The sequence below is a fragment of the Bos javanicus genome, chromosome 4, assembly GCF_032452875.1.
Source record: "Bos javanicus breed banteng chromosome 4, ARS-OSU_banteng_1.0, whole genome shotgun sequence".
NCBI classification, from domain to species: Eukaryota; Metazoa; Chordata; class Mammalia; order Artiodactyla; family Bovidae; genus Bos; species Bos javanicus.
Window position 1 is genome coordinate 56,204,936 of NC_083871.1, and position 21,112 is coordinate 56,226,047.

At 36.7% G+C, this 21,112-nt stretch overlaps 1 protein-coding gene across 1 annotated transcript in view; it reads left to right on the forward strand.

Annotated features, from left to right (window-relative positions):
* BMT2 (base methyltransferase of 25S rRNA 2 homolog) overlaps positions 1-19,051 on the forward strand; it is a 79,460-nt gene extending 60,409 nt beyond the window's left edge. The window contains exons 4-5 of the mRNA XM_061414086.1: positions 5,000-5,114; positions 15,812-19,051. Of these exons, the coding sequence (XP_061270070.1) occupies positions 5,000-5,114; positions 15,812-16,441 (745 nt within the window). The 3' untranslated portion in view covers positions 16,442-19,051. The remainder of the gene's footprint in view (positions 1-4,999; positions 5,115-15,811) is intronic.
* The last annotated feature ends 2,061 nt before the right edge of the window (positions 19,052-21,112 follow it).

Below are 21,112 nucleotides of genomic sequence, written 5' to 3' on the forward strand. Positions count from 1 at the left end.
GGCAAATAGAAGGGGAAAAAATTGAAGCAGTGACGGTTTTTTTTTTTCCCTTGGGCTCCAAAATCACTGCAAAAGATGACTGTAGCCATGAAATTAAAACACGCTTGCTGTATGGAAGGAAAGCTTTGACAAACCTAGACAGCATATTAAAAAGCAAAGACATCACTTTGCCAACAAAGATCTGTACAGTCAAAGCTATGGTTTTTCCAGTAGTCAGGTACAGATTTGAGAGTTGGACCATAAAGAAGGCTGAGCACTGAAGAATTGATGTTTTCAAATTGTGGTGTTGGAGAAGACTCTTGAGAGTCCCTTGGACAGCAAGGAGATCAAACTAGTCAGTGCTAAAGGAAATCATCCCTGAATATTCATTGGAAGGACTGAAGCTAAAGCTGAAGCTCCAATTCTTGGGCCACCTAATGCGAAGAGACAACTCATTGGAAAAGACCCTGATGCTGGGAAAGATTGAAAGCGAAAGGAGAAAAGGGCAGCAAAGGATGAGATGGTTATATAGCATCACCAACTCAATGGACATGAATTTGAGCAAACTCTAGGAGATAGTGAAGGACAGGGAAGCCTGGCATGCTGCAGTCCATGGGGTTGCAAAGAGTCAGACATGACTTAACGACTGAACAACAATGTTATTAAGTTATTCCATTATATTGCTGCTGCTAAGTCACTTCAGTCGTGTCCGACTCTATGCGACCCCAGAGATGGTAGCCCACCAGGCTCCCCTGTCCCTGGGATTCTCCAGGCAAGAACACTGGAGTGGGTTGCCATTTCCTTCTCCAGTGCATGAAAGTAAAAAATGAAAGTGAAGTCGCTCAGTCATGTCAGACTCCTAGCGACCCCATGGGCTGTAGCCCACCAGGCTCCTCCAGCCATGGGATTTTCCAGGCAAGAGTACTGGAGTGGGATGCCATTGCCTTCTCCGATTCCATTATATTAAATTATATTAAAAAGTGTCTCTTTGCAGCTACATGAACTGTAGCCCACCAGGCTACTCTATGGAATTTTTCAAACAAGAATTCTGGATTGGATTGCCATTTCCTTCTCCTGGGGATCTAGGGATTGAACCCACATCTCCTGTGTCGGCAGGCAGGTCCTTTACCACTAGCACAATCCACTATCTGGGAAGAGCCGCTGGGTGGGCAAGAGACAAACTGGAGAACAATTATACCAAAGAAGTTCTCACATTGCTTCAAAAGTTCTAGGCTCCACAGCAGACTTCCCAACCTGGGGATTTGGCAAAAAAGACTGAGGATCCCCAAGGAATTTGACTTTGAAGGCCAGTAGGATTTGATTACAGAACTTCTACAGGACTGGGGAAACAGAGACTCTTGGAGGGCACAAACAAAACCTTGTGTGCACCAGGACCCAGGAGAAAGGAGCAGTAACCCCACAAGAGACCGATCCAGACTTGCCTGTGCGTGTCCAGGAGTCTCTGGCAGAGACATGGGTTGACCATGGCCTATTGCAGTGTCAGGGGCACTGACCACAACTGGGAGCCACCAGGGAAACCCTTCTTGTGGCTCAGCTGGTAAAGAAACTGCCTGCAATGCATGAGACCTGGATTCAATCCCTGGTTGGGAAAATCCCCTGGAGAAGGGAAAGTCTACCCACTCCAGTATTCTGGCCTGGAGAATTCCATGGACTGTATAGTCCATGGGGTCACAAAGAGTAGGATACAACTGAGTGACTTTCATTTTCATATTTAATGTTGAATCAACTTAAATGATTCAGAATACTCTATTCAGGTAGAAAGTTTATAAGAAGCACCTTTTAAAAGACTATTACAAATTTTGTTCTACCCAGTTTACTAGATCTATCAGAATAGTGTGAGGCAAATTCTGCTTTTACTACGTTTAGGAAGGTCATTAGTGGACAAACCACATAGGATTTTATAATATAACAGGATGTTAATAGCTAACAATATCTACCACTTTTTTGAGCATTTACCAAGTACCACATACTAGGTCAAACATAAATGCATTATCTCATTTAATCCTGGAAACAACTCTTAAGTGCGGCTATCATTGTTGTCTCCATATCACACAGGTAAAGGACTGTGTGATATGGAGACATGAATCACATTTTAAGTCTCTCTGATTCCAGAACTCCTGTTCTTAACCATAGCCCCATGTAAGGATTAGAATGGCAATCTAGTGATGTATTTAACATTACATATTGTTACAGGTTCTCATTTAGTATAACTGGTTATGATTTGAGTATTCATATTTGTTAATTTAGTAAATGTCAACTATATGCAAAGCATTTCCATGGTTTCAATCTACTCAGTCTTTTGCCCCATTTGAAAGCTTGCAACGTATACCACAGAAGTTTGCTTGTCGCCTTCTTCCTTGGAGCTAGGGTATTGTGATATTTAAAGTTTCACTAAATTTAATTCAGCTTTACAGATGATTGGTATACGTGTCACTTGGACTACACAATAATCGACTTCTTGATTTTGCTGCAGTACAGAAAATTACCTCTTGAGCCCAAGGAGCAACTCTTTTTGCTGAGAGTGCTAATTCTTTTATTTCTTTATACCCTCATAACCCCCTCTTTAGATGAATTTTTAAATAAAATTTTATTGACAAAAATACTTTAATTTGTTCATATTGTTTTTACAGTACTATAACCTGCCGTGTCCTGTACAGGACTGATTCTATGTATAGTTCATTTATGATCAGATGGTGATTCTGGTCATTTCTATAAAATGTTAGGACATCAGGCTATTGGTTAAAAACATACCCCTATTTATTGCATTCCTTTATGAAAAAAAATCTGTGTATTATTTTGACTTACAGTGCCTTTTCTAGGAGCTTAACTTAGTATAGTTTAACACTTCTCTAATGGATCCTATGGCAGAATACTAGCCAAGGTATAAGGAACAGAAGCTGGGCAGATTTTTTTGTGCCCTATAGACTTTAAAGAACCCAGGATTCCATTTATTTACTCAGTTATTTCACTATATTTCTTTCCTTTATGTTTCCAGTATCTACTCATAATTTATTCAGAAAAAATTTCTAAATATCGGTGAAAATGCATGTCTGAAGTTGATTTTTATTATTGCTTTACCATCTGAAAACTAGACCAACAAAATTCCACTGTTTTCCTTCATCCTTATTTGCTGCTTGTAGAAGGCTGTATACTGTCACCCTGCTTGTTTAACTTATATGCAGAGCACATCATGAGAAACGCTGGGCTGGAAGAAACACAAGCTGAAATCAGGATTGCCGGGAGAAATATCAATAACCTCAGATATGCAGATGACACCACCCTTATGGCAGAAAGTGAAGAGGAACTCAAAAGCCTCTTGATGAAAGTGAAAGTGGAGAGTGAAAAAGTTGGCTTAAAGCTCAACATTCAGAAAACGAAGATCATGGCATCTGGTCCCATCACTTCATAGGAAATAGATGGGGAAACAGTGAAAACAGTGTCAGACTTTATTTTTCTGGGCTCCAAAATCACTGCAGATGGTGACTGCAGCCATGAAATTAAAAGATACTTACTCCTTGGAAGGAGAGTTATGACCAACCTAGATAGCATATTCAAAAGCAGAGACATTACCTTTGCCAACAAAGGTCCATCTAGTCAAGGCTATGGTTTTTCCTGTGGTCATGTATGGATGTGAGAATTGGACTGTGAAGAAGGCTGAGCGCCGAAGAATTGATGCTTTTGAACTGTGGTGTTGGAGAAGACTCTTGAGAGTCCCTTGGACTGCAAGGGGATCCAACCAGTCCATTCTGAAGGAGATCAGCCCTGGGTGTTCTTTGGAAGGAATGATGCTAAAGCTGAAACTCCAGTACTTTGGCCACCTCATGGGAAGAGTTGACTCATTGGAAAAGACTCTGATGCTAGGAGGGATTGGGGGCAGGAGGAGAAGGGGACGACAGAGGATGAGATGGCTGGATGGCATCACTGACTCGATGGATGTGAGTTTGAATGAACTCCGGGAGTTGGTGATGGACAGGGAGGCCTGGCGTGCTGCAGCTTATGGGGTCTCAAAGAGTCAGACACTACTGAGCGACTGAACTGAACTGAAATCCATATTGGGCTTCCCTTGTGGCTCAGCTGGTAAAGAAGCACCTGCAATGTGGGAGACCTGGGTTTGATCCCTGGGTTGGGAAGATTCCCTGGAGAAGGGAAAGGCTATCCACTCCAGTATTCTGGCCTAGAGAATTCCATGGACTGCCCATGGGGTCACAAAGAGTTGGACACGACTGAGCGACTTTAACTTCACTTCAGTTCTTCAGATCCATATTAGCTGCATTTTACTAACTTTAATGATCATGTATAGTTTGGTTACCTTCTTTTTTCCTACTACTTTTGTAAATAAGACATGCTCCTGCACAAAATAAAATTTTTTCATTACTTAAAAAATACTATTCTATAACAGCTTTTCTCTTTGGTCCTTAAGTCATTGACATCACTATATTGGCAACTGAGAATTAATTCGTGAATGGATTCTTTCATCTATAGTTTTCAAAATGCCATCTAGGAATCTGAGAGCCTTCCAGGGTCTCTTTGGGGAGGAAATTATTTTCATAATACTAAAATGTCATTTGCCTTTTCTACTTTCAGTCTCTCTTGAATCTAGTGTTGAGTTTTTAGAAATTTCATGGCATGTGATATTACAACAGCTTGAATGAAAAGCAGATAAAGAGAATCCATTCATCTTCTATTAAGCCAGACATTAAAGAGACTTGAAAAAATGTAAAACAATAACTCACTTTTACTACCTTTCTAATTTAAATTTTCATTATGAATTAATGTTTTTAAACCACTGAGTTTTAGTTTCAAACATGGTATTATTGGTAGATATAACTTGCATAAACGAAAGAGTTCTTCAAGGCTGTCAGTAATTTTTAAACATGTAAAGGGATCCTGAGACCAAAAAGCCAATAGTCTATATATCTTTTTTATTCTCAAACGTTTGAATTTTTCTTATATTTTATTTCATATTATAAAAAGCATACTGAAAATAATCTATTTTTAGGTTGCTACAAACCTCAGGAAAGATCAGATTACTTGACGTTGGCAGCTGCTTTAACCCATTTCTGAAGTTTGAAGAATTTCTAACTGTTGGCATAGACATTGTACCTGCTGTAGAGGTATGCATAGTTCTGTTTGTTTTGTTCTGAGACTTGAACATTTTACATGTATATATACAAAGGAAGCACTATCTTTACATTCCTGAAATAGAAAATATATTTCCTGTGTACAAGTTGATAAGAGGCTCTTTCTAGTCAAAAATAAATGTATAGTCTATGAAAATTTGAGCATTTCTTTAATATTAATTTGACCAATACCATATTTGTCATTTTGTTTCTTGTTTATCATCTGTCATTGGAGTCAAGAAATTGTAGTAGGTTGCAAAGTTCCCAGATAGTTGTAATGTTTCAGCTTTTTATTTACTTTGATTTTTTAAATGCATCTCTTTCTGAAATGTACTGTGATGTAGAGCTAATATGGAATAGTAAAGAGCAGGGTCTTGGAGACTGCCAAATTTGTACTTAGTAGATAAAACTACTTTAACTTTACAAAGAATGTTTCCTCTGCTTTTAAAATTATATTTATTTCCCTCAGTGACATAAATTCATCACTTTTGCAGTTTTAACTTTTGATATGGCACCAGGCACAAAAAATTTACTAATTTTTATTGCTATGAAGAGATTATGTGTAAACAGTATAAACTCTTAGGGTCAGAGATTTTTTTTATCCCCACTGTTATGCTCCCAGGATCTAGAAGAGTGCCTGGCTTATTAAGTACTCAATAAGTACTTTAATAAGAGAAAGAAATCTTACTTTCAACCTCACTTTGACTGTCTGAGCCTCAGTTTTCTCATCCGTTCAGTGAGGTTTGTAATGGACCATACCTATAAGATTGTCATGTTTACTTGAGAAAAAGTACTTAAAGCACCTAAGAAAGGGCCTGTTTATATAGTAAGTGCTAAAGAAACGTTTGCTGTTATAATTGAAAAATTCCTGCCTGAAGTGTCAACTTTTAAATAAATTTATTCTTTAATTTTAATGAGCTTGACAATCTTTATGACTAACACTGACAAGAAAATGCTAAAAACCTTTACTATTATCTCTGCTTTATAAAGGTAGACAAATACTTTGCAGAGAATTCCTGTGCCATCAGAAGCTATAGTCTTATTTTATTTTCTTTTAAATATTTACTTATATATTTGGCTATGCCAGGTCTTAGTTGTGGCACACAGGATCTAGTTCCCTGGGCCCCCTGTATTGGGAGCACAGAATCTTGGCCACTGGACCACAGAGGAAGTCTCAGAGCTATAGTTTAAAGTGCAGGTGGATTTGCACATGGATTCTCTCCCCTTCCTTCCTTAAGATACACATTAGAGATATCCGTCAGCGACTGCTAAGACATGATGACCATTTAATCTAAACTTCAAGCTTAAATATTATTCTTAAAATATTAAATTGTTTATAGATAGGGCTATAAATTTTCAACTGTAAAGCCATTAAGGAAGGCAGAAGAACATAAGTTTAGTAGTAGAGTCAGACTGTTATAGTTCCCAGAACCCTATAACTAATTTTAAAACAAAAGGAAGAGACATACTTCCAAGCAAGATGCAGTGACAGGGACCAGTCTGATCCTCTTTCCTCCTACCTGCAGCAACTAAAATGTTGATAAAATATTCAGAAAAATATACAAGAGACATATATCAGGTAATGAAGGACAGTGATCCCCAAGAGATGGAAAAACAAATGAGGCATACAGTTTTACCAGCACGTAGCCTTCAGAGAGTTTCCAGTATGTGGCACAAATGGGATCCCAAGCAGAGCACAGCTGATAACCCTGAATTATGGAGGCAGAGGTGAAAGGCCTGGGATAGCAAGACAGCTAGGGTTCATGGACAAAGTACCAAAGATATGAGAGCTGCACAAAGAGAAAATTCCAGAGGTCTGCAAAGATTTCTTCTTGTGTACTCAACTGAGTACTTACCAGTACATTTCTGTGAGAAAACTATATGAACCTGGTGGGAGTACCACTTCAAAGGTCTAAGGGTTATATTGTCTGGTGCACTCACACAGGCTGGAAAGTAGTACCTGTTCCCCCTAGCCACACTGAAAACCTCAAGAATCAGAGTGCCTTGGGTAGAGTACACAAAACTGCCTTACCTGAGTGGTGGTGGTGGTTTAGTCGTTAGGTTGTGTCCGACTCTTGCGACCCCATGGACTGTAGCCTGTCCATTGGATTCTCAAGGCAAGAATACTGGAGTGGGTTGCCATTTCCTTCTCCAGGGGGTCTTCCTGACCCAGGAATCGAACCCAGGTCTCCTGCATTGCAGACAGATTCTTTACCAACTGAGCTACAAGGGAAGCCCAGTAGTGGAAAATAATTAATAATTGCCTCTGTAGTGAAGAATAATTAACCTTCGACTGAAGGCTGCTCTAGTCCCATGAAACAAATCTGGAAACAAGAGCCAAAAAAATCGAACTGTTTCCAGATAATTTAACTATTAATACATCCCAGAACAAAGTTAGAATATTTATAGCAGTACAGAGTAATCCAGTACACAGCAAAGTAAAATTCACCATACCTGACATCCAATAAAAAAGTAATCAGCCAAGTAAAGAAGCAAGAAAATAGGACCCACAATGAGATCAGTCTTCCAACAGAAAGCAACTGTGAACTGCCACAGATGTTAAAATTAGGAAATAAGGACATTAAGATGGGAATGTTATAACTATATTCTATATGTATAAAAAGTAGAGCCATGAAAGATAATTAAAAATAGCCAAATATAACTTCCAAAGATGGATACTATGGTGTATGATATGAAACGTGTACTAATGGGATTAATAGTACATTAGATATTACAGAAGTTAAACTGAGGACATAACAATTGAAACTACCCAAAATTAAACAGACTTTTTTTTTTTTTTAATGGAAGAGCATCAGCAAACAGTGAGTCAATTTCAAGTGGCCAAATATAAGCACAATTGGAGTCCCTTCAAAAAGGGGGAGAAGAGAATAAAAGAAATAAAATAATGGTCAGAATTCTTCCAAATTTGATAGAAGCTAATAGTAGAGCTGGCCTTGCGCATCCCAGGGGAATAGTTCTAGGATACCCCCCCACCACCACAGATGTCAAAATCTGGGTGCTCAAGCCCTTAGACTCAGATCTTCCCTGGGTTCTATGTCCACAGATACAGAGAACTGACTGTATATTTCTTAAAAATCAACCCATGTCTAATTGGACCTGTGCAGTGAAAACTCATGGTGTGTGTTCAAGAGTCAACTGTAGGAGTTTATAATCTGTATAAAAATGTGTGATAACACTAGCACAAGAGGGGAAAAAGGGAAATATACTATATGTATAGTAATAGGTTTTTCTTCTACATATTAAGTGGTAAGATATTATGTGAAGGTAAAGATGTAAGATATTATGATAGGTAAAAGATGTAGACTATAAATTCTAAAGCAACTAGTAAAATAAAGAGTTACAGCTAATAAATTAGCAAAGGAGATAAAATAGGATCATAAAGAAATTTCTTTAATCCAAAAGATGGCATATAGAGAAGAAAGGAAACAATGAACAGATGGGAAACATAGAAAATAAATAGCAAGATTATACCTTTAAACTTAAGTTTCCCAATAATCACATTAAATAGACATGGCTTAAATACCCAATTAAAAGGTAGAAATTGTCAGACTAGATAAAAAAAAACAGGACTCAAATACATGTTGCCTGTAGGAAATGCACTTCAATTACACACAAGTAGGATGGCCAAAAGACTTAGAATGGCACTATTAAAATCAGACAAAGTAGACATTAGAGTAAAATATATCACTAGTAATAAAGATGCTTATTTCATCATCATAAAAAGATCAGTTCATCAAGAGTACAAAACAGTCTTCAACATTTATGCATCTAATAAAAGCTTCAAAATACATAAGCCAAAAGCTGATAAAGTAGCAATTACAGATATTTATAAAATTATAGTTGAAGATTTAATCAACTTTCTCTCAATAACTGATGGAATAATTAGAACATCAGTGAAAGAAGAACTCACCAAGAAAATTAGATATTTGGAATGAAGATAAATGAAAACATAAGCTATCAAAAACATAGGTATGCATAGGATGCCTCTAAAATCACTAAAGTGTACTTAGAGAGACTCCCCTGGCAGTCCAGCAGTTAAGACTCCATGATTCCAAGGGAGCATGGGTTCAATCCCTGGTCAGACAACTGACCCCACATGCCATGTGGTGCAGCCAAAACAATAATTGAAAAATAAAGTAATACTGTACTTAAAGGAAATTATACAATACTAAACACCTTTATTATAAAATAAGAAAGGTCTCAAAACAATGACATCAATTTTCAACTAGCAAAAACCAAAAAAGCCCATACTAAATCCAAAATACAAGAAAGAAAATAGTAAGATTATACCAGAAATCAATGAAATAAAAAACTTTCAGAAATATAGTAGGGAAAAAATTGAAAGCAAATGCTACTTGAGAAGAACAATAAAACTGATTAAGTCACTAAGCATACCAATTAGGAAATAAAGAGAAACATGTGACATCTTACATATTTTACTAGTATTAAAAGAAAGGATAATAAATATTGCAAAAACATTTATGCCAATAAATTCCACAAGTTAAATGGACAAATTCATTGGAAGATACATACTACCAGAGCTCACTCATAAAGAAATAGATAACCTTAATAGCTCAAAATGTATTAAATAAATTTTAATTGGCAGTTAAAAACTTCCACATAAAGAAGATTCCAGGCTCAAATGACTTCACTTCTCAACGTATTCCAAGAGGCCATTACCCCAGTACCAAAACCAGAGACATTACAGAACAACAAAAACCTATAGTTCATATCCATCATGAACATAAACACAAAAGTTCTCCACAAAATTTTAGCATATTGAAGCCAACAATATTTCAAAAAAGATAATACATTATGGCAAAGTTTGATGTATTCCAGGAGGGTAAGATTGGTTTAATGTTCAAAAAAATGCTCAATCTCTAACATCTATACAAAATCTACTCAAAATGGATTCAGTTCAGTTCAGTTTAGTCGCTCAGTTGTGTCTGACTCTTTGCCCCATTAATCGCAGCATGCCAGGCCTCCTTGTCCATCACCAACTCCCGGAGTTCACTCAAACTTACATCCATTGAGTCAGTGATGCCATCCAGCCATCTCATCCTCTGTCGTCCCCTTTTCCTCCTGCCCCAATCCCTCCCAGCATCAGAGTCTTTTCCAATGAGTCAACTCTTCGCATGAGGTGGCCAAAGTACTGGAGTTTCAGCTTTAGCATCATTCCTTCCAAAGAACACCCAGGGCTGATCTCCTTTAGAATGAATTGACTGGTTGGATCTCCTTGCAGTCAAAGGGACTCTCAAGAGTCTTCTCCAACACCACAGTTCAAAAGCATCAATTCTTCGGCGCTCAGCTTTCTTCACAGTCCAACTCTCACATCCAGACCTAAATATAAGACCAGATATTATAAAACTCCTAGAGAAAAACATAGGCAGAACACTCTCTGACATATATCACAACAATATTTTTTAATCCATCTCCTAGAATAATGGAAATAGAAACAAAAGTAAACAAAAGGGAGCTAATTAAGCTTAAAAGCTTCTGCACAGCAAAGGAAACCATAAGTGAAACAAAAGAGAACCTACTGACTTGGAGAAAATGGAAACAATTCTACTGATAAGGGATTAATTTCCAAAATACACAAATAGTTCATGCAACTTTATATATATTTTTAAAAACCCAATCAGAAAATGAGCGGAAGACCTAAATAGACATTGTTCCAAAGAAGACATACTGATGGCCAACAAGCACATGAGAAGATGCTCAGTACCACAAATTATTAGAGAAATGCAAATCAAAACTACAATGAGGTATCACCTCCCACCAGTCAGAATGGCCATTATTAAAAAGTCTACAAGGAATAAATGCTGGAGAGGGTGTGAAAAAAAGGGAACCCACCTACTCTGTTGGAGGTTCCTTAAGAAACTAAGACTAGAGTTACTATATGATCCTGCAGTCCCACTCATGGGCATGTATTTGGAAAAAACTCCAATTAGAGAACATACATGCACCCCAATGTTCATAACAGTATTATTTACAATTGCAAAGATATGGAAGCAACCTAAGTGTCCATCAACAAGATGAATGCATAAAGAAGATGTGATATATATGCACAATGGGAATATTTCTTAGCCATAACAAAGAATGAAATAATGCCATTTGTAGCAACATGGATGGACCTAGAGATATCAGATTAAGTGAAGCAGTGAGACAGAGAAAGACAAATATTATATGTTATCACTTCTATATAGAATCTAAAAGATAAATGAATGTATATAGTAAAACACAGACAAACTCACAGATACAGAAAACAAACTTGTGGTTACCAGTGGGGAAGAGGGAAAGGAACAAGGGCAAGATAGGAGTATATGATGAAGAAATATAAACTACTATATATAAAATTGATAAGCAGCAAGACTATATTGTACAACACTCTGGAATATAACTATTATTTTGTAATAACTTTTAATGGGATATAGTCTATAAAAATACTGAATCACTATGCTAAACACCTGAAACTATTAATAATAAAATATTGTAAATCAACAATACTACAATAAAAAAAAGACATCATTAAGAGAATTAAAAGACATAACCTGAGAGAAATATTTTCAAGCAATATATCTGATTAAGACCTTGGATCTATATTAAAGAACTCTCAAATTTCAATAAGAAAATAGGTTTTTAACAACCCAGTTATTTTTCAGCATACAAAAAGTTGAACAGATACTTCACCAAAAGAAAATACCCAGGTAAACATCACTACTTATTCAGTTCAGTTCAGTTCAGTCGCTCACTCGTGTCCGACTCTTTGTGACCCCATGAATCACAGGACGCCAGGCTTCCCTGTCCATCACCAACTCCCGGAGTTCACTCAGACTCACATCCATCGAGTCAGTGATGCCATCCAGCCATCTCATCCTCTGTCGTCCCTTTCTCCTCCTGCCCCCAATCCCTCCCAGCATCAGAGTCTTTTCCAATGAGTCAACTCTTCCCATGAGGTGGCCAAAGTATTGGAGTTTCAGCTTTAGCATCATTCCTTCTAAAGAAATCCCAGGGCTGATCTCCTTCAGAATGGACTGGTTGGATCTCCTTGCAGTCCAAGGAACTCTCAAGAGTCTTCTCCAACACCACAGTTCAAAAGCATCAATTCTTCGGCGCTCAGCCTTCTTCACAGTCCAACTCTCACATCCATACATGACCACTGGAAAAACCATAGCCTTGACTAGACGGACCTTTGTTGGCAAAGTAATGTCTCTGCTTTTCAATATGCTATCTAGGTTGGTCATAACTTTCCTTCCAAGGAGTAAGCGTCTTTTAATTTCATGGCTGCAGTCACCATCGGCAGTGGTTTTGGAGCCCCAAAAAATAAAGGTTGACACTGTTTCCACTGTTTCCCCATCTATTTCCCATGAAGTGATGGGTACGGATGCCATGATCTTCATTTTCTGAATGTTGAGCTTTAAGCCAACTTTTCCGCTCTCCACTTTCACTTTCATCAAGAGGCTTTTGAGTTCCTCTTCACTTTCTGCCATAAGGGTGGTGTCATCTGCATATCTGAGGTTATTGATATTTCTCCTGGCAATCTTGATTCCAGCTTGTGTTTCTTCCAGTCCAGAGTTTCTCATGATGTACTCTGCATATAAGTTAAATAAGCAGGGTGACAATATACAGCCTTGACGTACTCCTTTTCCTATTTGGAACCAGTCTGTTGTTCCATGTCCAGTTCTAACTGTTGCTTCCTGACCTGCATACAGATTTCTCAAGAGGCAGGTCAGGTGGTCTGGTATTCCCATCTCTTTCAGAATTTTCCACAGTTGATTGTGATCCACACAGTCAAAGGCTTTGGCATAGTCAATAAAGCAGAAATAGATGTTTTTCTGGAACTCTCTTGCTTTTTACATGATCCAGCGGATGTTGGCAATTTGATCTCTAGTTCCTCTGCCTTTTCTAAAACCAGCTTGAACATCTGGAAGTTCACGGTTCACGTATTGCTGAAGCCTGGCTTGGAGAATTTTGAGCATTATTTTACTAGCCTGTGAGATGAGTGCAATTGTGTGGTAGTTTGAGCATTCTTTGGCATTGCCTTTCTTTGGGATTGGGATGAAAACTGACCTTTTCCAGTCCTGTGGCCACTGCTGAGTTTTCCAAATTTGCTGGCATATTGAGTGCAGCACGTTCACAGCATCATCTTTCGGGATTTGAAAGAGCTCAACTGGAATTCCATCACCTCCACTAGCTTTGTTCATAGTGATGCTTTCTAAGGCCCACTTGACTTCACATTTCAGGATGTCTGGCTCTAGGTCAGTGATCACACCATTGTGATTATCTGAGTTGTGAAGATCTTTTTTGTACAGTTCTTCTGTGTTTTCTTGCCACCTCTTCTTAATCACTTCTGCTTCTGTTAGGTCCATACCATTTCTGTCCTTTATTGAGCCCATCTTTGCATGAAATGTTCCTTTGGTATCTCTAATTTTCTTGAAGAGATCTCTAGTCTTTCCCATTCTGTTGTTTTCCTCTATTTCTTTGCATTGATTGCTGAGAAAGGCTTTCTTATCTCTTCTTGCTATTCTTTGGAACTCTGCATTCAGATCCTTATGTCTTTCCTTTTCTCCTTTGCTTTTCGCTTCTCTTTTTTCTTTTGTAAGGCCTCCCCAGACAGCCATTTTGCTTTTTTGCATTTCTTTTCCATGGGGACGGTCTTGATCCCTGTCTTCCTGTACAATGTCACGAACCTCATTCCATAGTTCATCAGGCACTCTTATCTATCAGATCTAGTTCCTTAAATCTATTTCTCACTTCCATTGTATAATCATAAGGGATTTGATTTAGGTCATACCTGAATGGTCTAGTGGTTTTCCCTACTTTCTTCAATTTAAGTCTGAATTTGGTAATAAGGAGTTCATGATCTGAGCCACAGTCAGCTCTTCACTACTTATTGGGAAGAGCCAAATTCAAACCTCAGTATACTACTACACACCTATGACTATGATAAAATTTAAAAGTGTATGAGGAGTGTTGAGGAGTAGGTGGAGAAACTGGAACTCCCATAAACTCCTGGTAGAAATGTAAAATTCAGTGTAAGCACTTTTGAAAATAGTTCTGGAGTTTCTTTAAAAGTTAAACATGCACATGCTATATGATCCAGCCACTACTTTCTTCGATATTTGCCAGGACAATTGAAACATGTCCATTCAAAGACAAAACATGTCTGTTCAAAGACAGGAATGCTCATAGCAGGTCTAGTTGTTACTTCCAAAAATTAGAAACAACCAAGTTATCTGTGAAAGGTATATTGAAAAACAAACCATGGTATATCTTTTATATAGTATCATACCTCAGCTATTTAAAAGCAGTAAACTGTCAATACATGCAAAAAAAAAAGAATGAATCCCAAAATAATTGTGCTGTATGAAGGAAGCCAGGCAAAATAAGAGTACATTATTCTATACTATTCCACTTATGTTAAATTCTAGAAAATACACACTTGATCTATAGTGATAGAAATCACATCAGTGATTGCCTAGCGATGGGAAAGAACAGGGAGTATAAAGGGAAGGGCTATGTAAGGGGCACAAGAAAACTTTAGTGAGTGTTGGATCTGTTCTTAATTTGATTACAGTAGTGGTTTCGTAAGTGTATAAACATTAAAACTTATTAAAAACGTACACTTTAAATGTGTCGGATATTACTTTAGGTTGTACGTCAATTATACTTCAATAAAGCTATCCCTGTCTCCCCTCCAAAGGAACAAAAGAAGAAAAACAATAGTTTTCCATATAATAGAACTTTATGCATTGCTTTTCTTGATACATAGTCCAGATACTAATGTGACCAGCTTGTCTATACACTAACGAGGGACTAAGGTATTAGCTCATGTATTTGATAATTAACTAACTATTGTTTTATATAAGGATAGCTACTTTTATCTAATTTTAAAACTGCATTCTTATTCTTGATTATTTTCATACAATTTTAATATTCAGCAAATGATGCAGTGCTGTTTCTTGTAGTGTACTTCACGGTCACTTGACTCAGTTAATTAAATTTAATTTGTAGTTTATTTCAATAGATATATTATTAAAACTACTTTTGAGATGGTTAAAGTTAAGGATTGAAAAGATGCTTTACATGACTTTAAAAAGATTTGGTATTTTGCTTTTGTACAAATTTATAAATCCACTTTCATTGTCCTCTGACTTCTTTGGTTCATCTTCATTTCATAGTATTTCTTGTTTAAAATTATTTTTATACTAGCCTGTTTTAGGTAACTATAAATATAAATATGTATAAGTAGGTATGTATAAGTATGTATAGTATGTATGTATAAGTATGTATAAGTAGGTAACTATAAATATAAGTATGACTAAGTGTAGAAATAAATCGTCCCTGTAAGTTCTTACCCAAGTTAAATTTCAAACAAAGCCTTAATATTTTAAAAAATATGTATTTAAAAAGTATTTTTTAATTGTTTCTCAGAAATACATTTTTTTAAATGATGACTAGAAATTCTCTAGGCTTTATTACTCTGAGATTTTTCTGAGTAAAAGTTTTGGTTGAGTAACTCTGTGTAAGTGGAATAATTTAGAAGTGAAAGGTACATACTTAAAGCTTGAATTAAATAGAAATGCTGTGAAATAGTTTGGTTTAAAATTTGTGTAGTTCGATGCAAGTAATCTTAAAATTCTCAGTCTGCCTTGTTTTCCCTTTTGCAGAGTGTATATAAATGTGACTTCTTGAACTTGCAGCTTCAGCAACCACTCCAGCTTGCACAAGATGCTATCGATGCCTTTTTGAAGCAGCTGAAAAACCCTATTGATTCTCTTCCTGGAGAACTTTTCCACGTGGTTGTTTTCTCTCTTCTTCTTTCTTATTTTCCATCACCTTACCAGCGATGGATTTGCTGCAAGAAAGCCCATGAACTGTTAGTGTTAAATGGTTTATTGCTTATCATCACACCTGATTCCTCCCATCAGAACCGTCATGCTATGATGATGAAAAGCTGGAAGATTGCTATAGAGTCCCTGGGCTTTAAACGTTTCAAGTATTCAAAATTTTCACATATGCATCTGATGGCATTTAGAAAAACCTCCCTAAAAACCACAAGTGACTTGGTTAGTAGGAACTACCCAGGGATGTTATATATTCCTCAAGATTTCAACAGTATAGAAGATGAGGAATATTCTAACCCTTCCTGCTACGTTCGATCAGATATAGAAGATGAACAACTAGCATATGGTTTCACAGAGCTCCCTGATGCTCCATATGACTCAGATTCTGGAGAAAGTCAAGCCAGCTCTATTCCTTTCTATGAGCTAGAAGACCCTATATTACTTTTAAGTTAATATAAAAGCAAAAGACCCTTTCAATCCAGATTCCTAAACTTAATTGCTTACACTAATCAGAAATACTAACATGAACTCAGTACTTAAAACCTGGTTTGCATAGAAGAAATGCAAAGGTTTACAGAGTTTGCTATTTTTTTCTACTTCTGGATTTTAAAATTTATTCTTATAGAGAAAGCTTAATGTTTCATGCAGAGTGACTCCTGTCCTAGCAGAAACCACTGTTACTTAGCATTTAGCACTAAAATATTATAGAAAGGTACCTTTTTCTCTTTAGTGCTATTGTGAAAAATGAAGCATAATTTGCTATGTATTTTTATTTTCATCTTCTCAGTGTTGACTTAAACCATTGCAATGAGAAACTAAAATCTGTATGTAGAAAGCTGTAGATTGCACTTTGATGACTCACAAGTTAAATGTGACAGAGATAGATTGGTTTAGTAGTTTTGTGATGCACTTATCTTATTCTTTTTTTTCTAACTAAATTGTTACCTGTTATAGAAAGCCATTTTGGCTTTGTCTGATGATTCAACATTCCCTAGACCTTTTGGAATTGATGATGATTCTTTTTCTTTCTTGCTCATTTGACAACATCAGACATTGGGGATCTATTTCCCCCAACGTACGTATTCTAATTTGATTAGCACAGTACAGTAAACACCATTGCCAAAATAAAGTTTCCATGTCCTTCTTGTTGATTTGGGCATTGGTGGTGAGTATATTTAACTGTGAGAATTCACTTTTACTTTTTTTAAATTTAGGTTTCATTACAAAATTTTCTATTTAAGCAAGGAACAATAGAATACTCGATACTGACCTAACACACCTTTGTGAAAGGGTTTGCACTTGTAAGAGAGCTTATGTTCTACCTAGACCAACCTTAATAGGGTCTTCACCTTTCCATTAAGGAGGTGCTGCACTACAAGTCTGGAAACTATATAGAAAATTTTTAAATTAACCCTCTGCTGGTAATCTCATAAAATGGTTTTGACCTTTCGGTATTCCAGTTTCTATCTAAAGCCCTAGCAGAAATTTGTCTTTGAATATATAAACATTAGTTGGCTGTGGGAATTTTCCCTTTCCACATTGATAAATGCCTTTCTGTGTTTCTGAATCAGAAGCAAATGATTAAGGAGAAATATATGTCCAACAAGACAAGATCAGTTTAAATGTTTAAATGGCTAAGAACATTTAGTCCACATTGTCTTGTCAGCCAGCAATTGTCATGTAAACTATCATTTTTAAGAGTGCCACTGTGTGGATTTTTTTTTCAAGTGGTTATTACATTAAAATTACCTCATACTGAGGTTTTTGCACTGAAATATCACAGTTTCAGATTCCATGGTTAATGTTGTGTGTGTGTGTGTTTTTAAAGGAAACTTGCATTTTCAATAGTTGATCCTAAATTCATAAACTGCACTTCTTTACTCTGGTAAAAGTGTTTTTGTGCTTATTGTGAATTGCTGTAGTTAACTTTGAATGTCAAACTTTATTTAGAAATACAAAATTTACCCTGTAAGATATAAATGGCTGAGTGTGTGTACCCAATATTACAAATTAAATTTCAAATTCTAAATTAATGAAAGTAACAAGATTGTAATTAACCTAAAAGTCAGTTGAGTAAATGCAATAAATATTGGTTGCTCAAATGTGCCAGAAGTAACCTGAAGTTTTGCATTTACTTTCAATAACTAAGATTACTTAATTATAAAGAAAAATTAAGACTTTCTTTCCAGTTAAGCACTACAGGTCAAATCTTGTAGCTCACCCAAAAGAAGGAGGGGAAAAAAAAAAAAAATTACTGTGTTCAGGGTAACATAGAAATGTGTGTTGGTAGTACCCCCTTTAGCATACAGTCATTTTCTGTGATTGGGCTAAATGCCATCCTAAGGGCAAAGGAAACAACATACGAAACAAAAGTCCTTTGAAAGTAAATGAAAACCGTACTTTTGAGAGGCTGGTATAAGTATTTGACCTTGGATTTAGCCTTTGTGTTACAGCTAAAATGTTGGTGCTATAAAATCTTCTGATTGTTTACAGATGTTGATTCTGCTTATGCTCCAAAGTGTGCATGGTGTATTTTAAATAGTACTTTAAAGAAATATCTCTTTATAAAAACCTATACTCTGATTTAGTATAAGTTTGTTTGGATATATAAATCTCATTTGTTATTGTAAATTCATCTTCAAAATTAGGTTGGCGCAGGATTTAAACTAATATGTATTAATATCCACCAAAGCCAATTTAACATATAAATGTTAAAATGTAAGCATTCCTGTGGCTCGGAGCCAGATTCTCTACATAATGACAAGAGAAGTCCATAGAGCCTTCTAATACCGTATGGGTACTCTTGAAAATGATTTCATTTGGATATAAAATTAAGGGGCCTCCTGTCACATTCACAACAGTATTCTCCAAAACAATTTGATGTTTCAAAAACAAATGATCATTTGCTTGGTTTCTTCAGGATTATGACTAGATCAAGTGGTTTATACGGTAGTTGCCAAGTGGTGGGAGGTGGCTTACCTGAAAATGTATGTTTGTGTTTGTTGTATTTTTTCACATTTTGTGAACAAAGCACATTTATTAAAAATTTTAAATTTTCTAATATTCATTGTCTATTATTTACAAATTGAAAGTTTTGTGGTCTTGACCTAATCTCACTAAGTGATTTTAGAATTAGGGAGCAATTTGAAACTTAAATGACTTCGAATTTTCTAGCTGGTTTCATCTAGTCCAGTCCCTTAATTTCGTAAATTCATTCACTGAGATTCAGAGAGCTCAAGTGACCTCCCTATTGTCATACTGTTTACCAACGAGCGAGGACAACCACCAACATAAATTCTTGTTCATTATTTGTCAACTATATCATATCCTACTTTCCTTGAAAATTACATCCAAGATAAATTACCTAAGTATGAGTTATTTTAGGGCAGCAGATGGGTTTCTCACGATGTGAAGGAATTCTTTATTCTCGGAAGAAACATTTGAATTCTACCATGTACAATATGCTGGGGAAATAGCAGGGTGTGGTATGTTCACAGCCCCCTGCTTTCATGGAACGTGATCTAATGAAGATGACAAGCATTCTACATGGAGTTAATATCAGTATCTAGGAATGATTGCCTACTGCTCCTATACCTTTGCCTCTGCTTAACTCCATTAATTTGTTTCATAAGAATTGAAAAGGTTAAAAAAAAAAGTTGTAAGACAAAAACTGTTTAGCAAATCACAAACATATTGTAGATAAAAGGGATATATTGTTCATCCCTCTAGAAGAGTGCAAACTAAAATTCTGATTGTAAAAGGCAAGAAAAAAATAGAACTGAGCTTTTGCTCCATTTTCCCACACTTTTCTGAGCACAGGGCTGCAATGGTGTTCCTCTTCAAGAGTTTACATACTAGGTAAGAGAAATGTAGACAAGATTTGGGTCCTTCTTAGTGTTGGAAATTATTAGCAAATGACTCAGATGGTAAAGACTCTGCCTGCAGTGCAGCAGATCTGGTTTGATCCCTGGGTTGGGAAGACCCCCTGGAGAGGGGAATGGCAACACATTCTAGTATTCTTGCCTGGAGAATGCTATGGACAAAGGAGCCTGGTGGCTACAGTCCAAGGGTCGCAAAGAGTTGGACACGACTGAGCAAATAACTTTACTTAAAGGTGAAAAACATTCCTCTAAATTACTGGTCCAAAAAAGCATAGTACAAACGTTTATTACAAAGAATGTTGGTATCATGATAATTTTATTCTTCCTCAAAACCAGAATGTCCATAACAGTTTAAAATAAAAATTCAAATCCATGATCCACTAAACACAAAGCTCCCAAGATTGTTAGTGGTGGCCCATGTGGTTGCAAAGAGTCAGATGAGACTGAGCACTCACACACATAACACAAATTACATAATACCCAACAAACTACCATGCTACAATAGCTAATATTTTAGTTAAGGACCTCTAGATGTTACCAAAGGAGAAAAGTAATTAGGTTTTCTAAACCCTATTTTGTCTTCAGTTCAGTCACTCAAGTCATGTCCGACTCTTCGCAGCCCTATGGACTGCAGCACGCCAGGCCTCCCTGTCTATCACCAACTCCTGGAGTTTACTCAAACTCATGTCCATTAAGTCGGTGATGCCAGTGAGCAATCTCATCCTCTGTTGTCCCCTTCTCCTCCCTCCTTCAATCTTATCAGGGTCTTTTCAAATGAGTCAGTTATTTGCATCAGGTGGCCACAGTATTGGAGTTTCAGCTTCAGCATCAGTCCTTCCAATGAATATTCAGGACTGATTTCCTTTAGGATGGACTGTTTCCCCATCTATATGCCATGAGGTGATAGGACCAGATGCCATGATCTTAGTTTTCTGAATGTTGAGTTTTAAGCCAACTTTTTTCACTCTCCTCTTTCATCAAGAGGCTCTTTAGTTCTTCACTTTCTGCCATAAGGGTGGTGTCATCTGCATATCTGAGGTTACTGATATTTCTCCCAGCAATCTTGATTCCAGTTTGTGCTTCATCCAGCCCAGCGTTTCTCATGATGTAATCTGCATATAAGTTAAATAAGCAGGGTGACAATATACAGCCTTGAAGTACTCCTTTACCAATTGGGAACCAGTCTGTTGTTCCATGTCCAGTTCTAACTGTTGCTTCCTGACCTGATACAAATTTCTCAAGA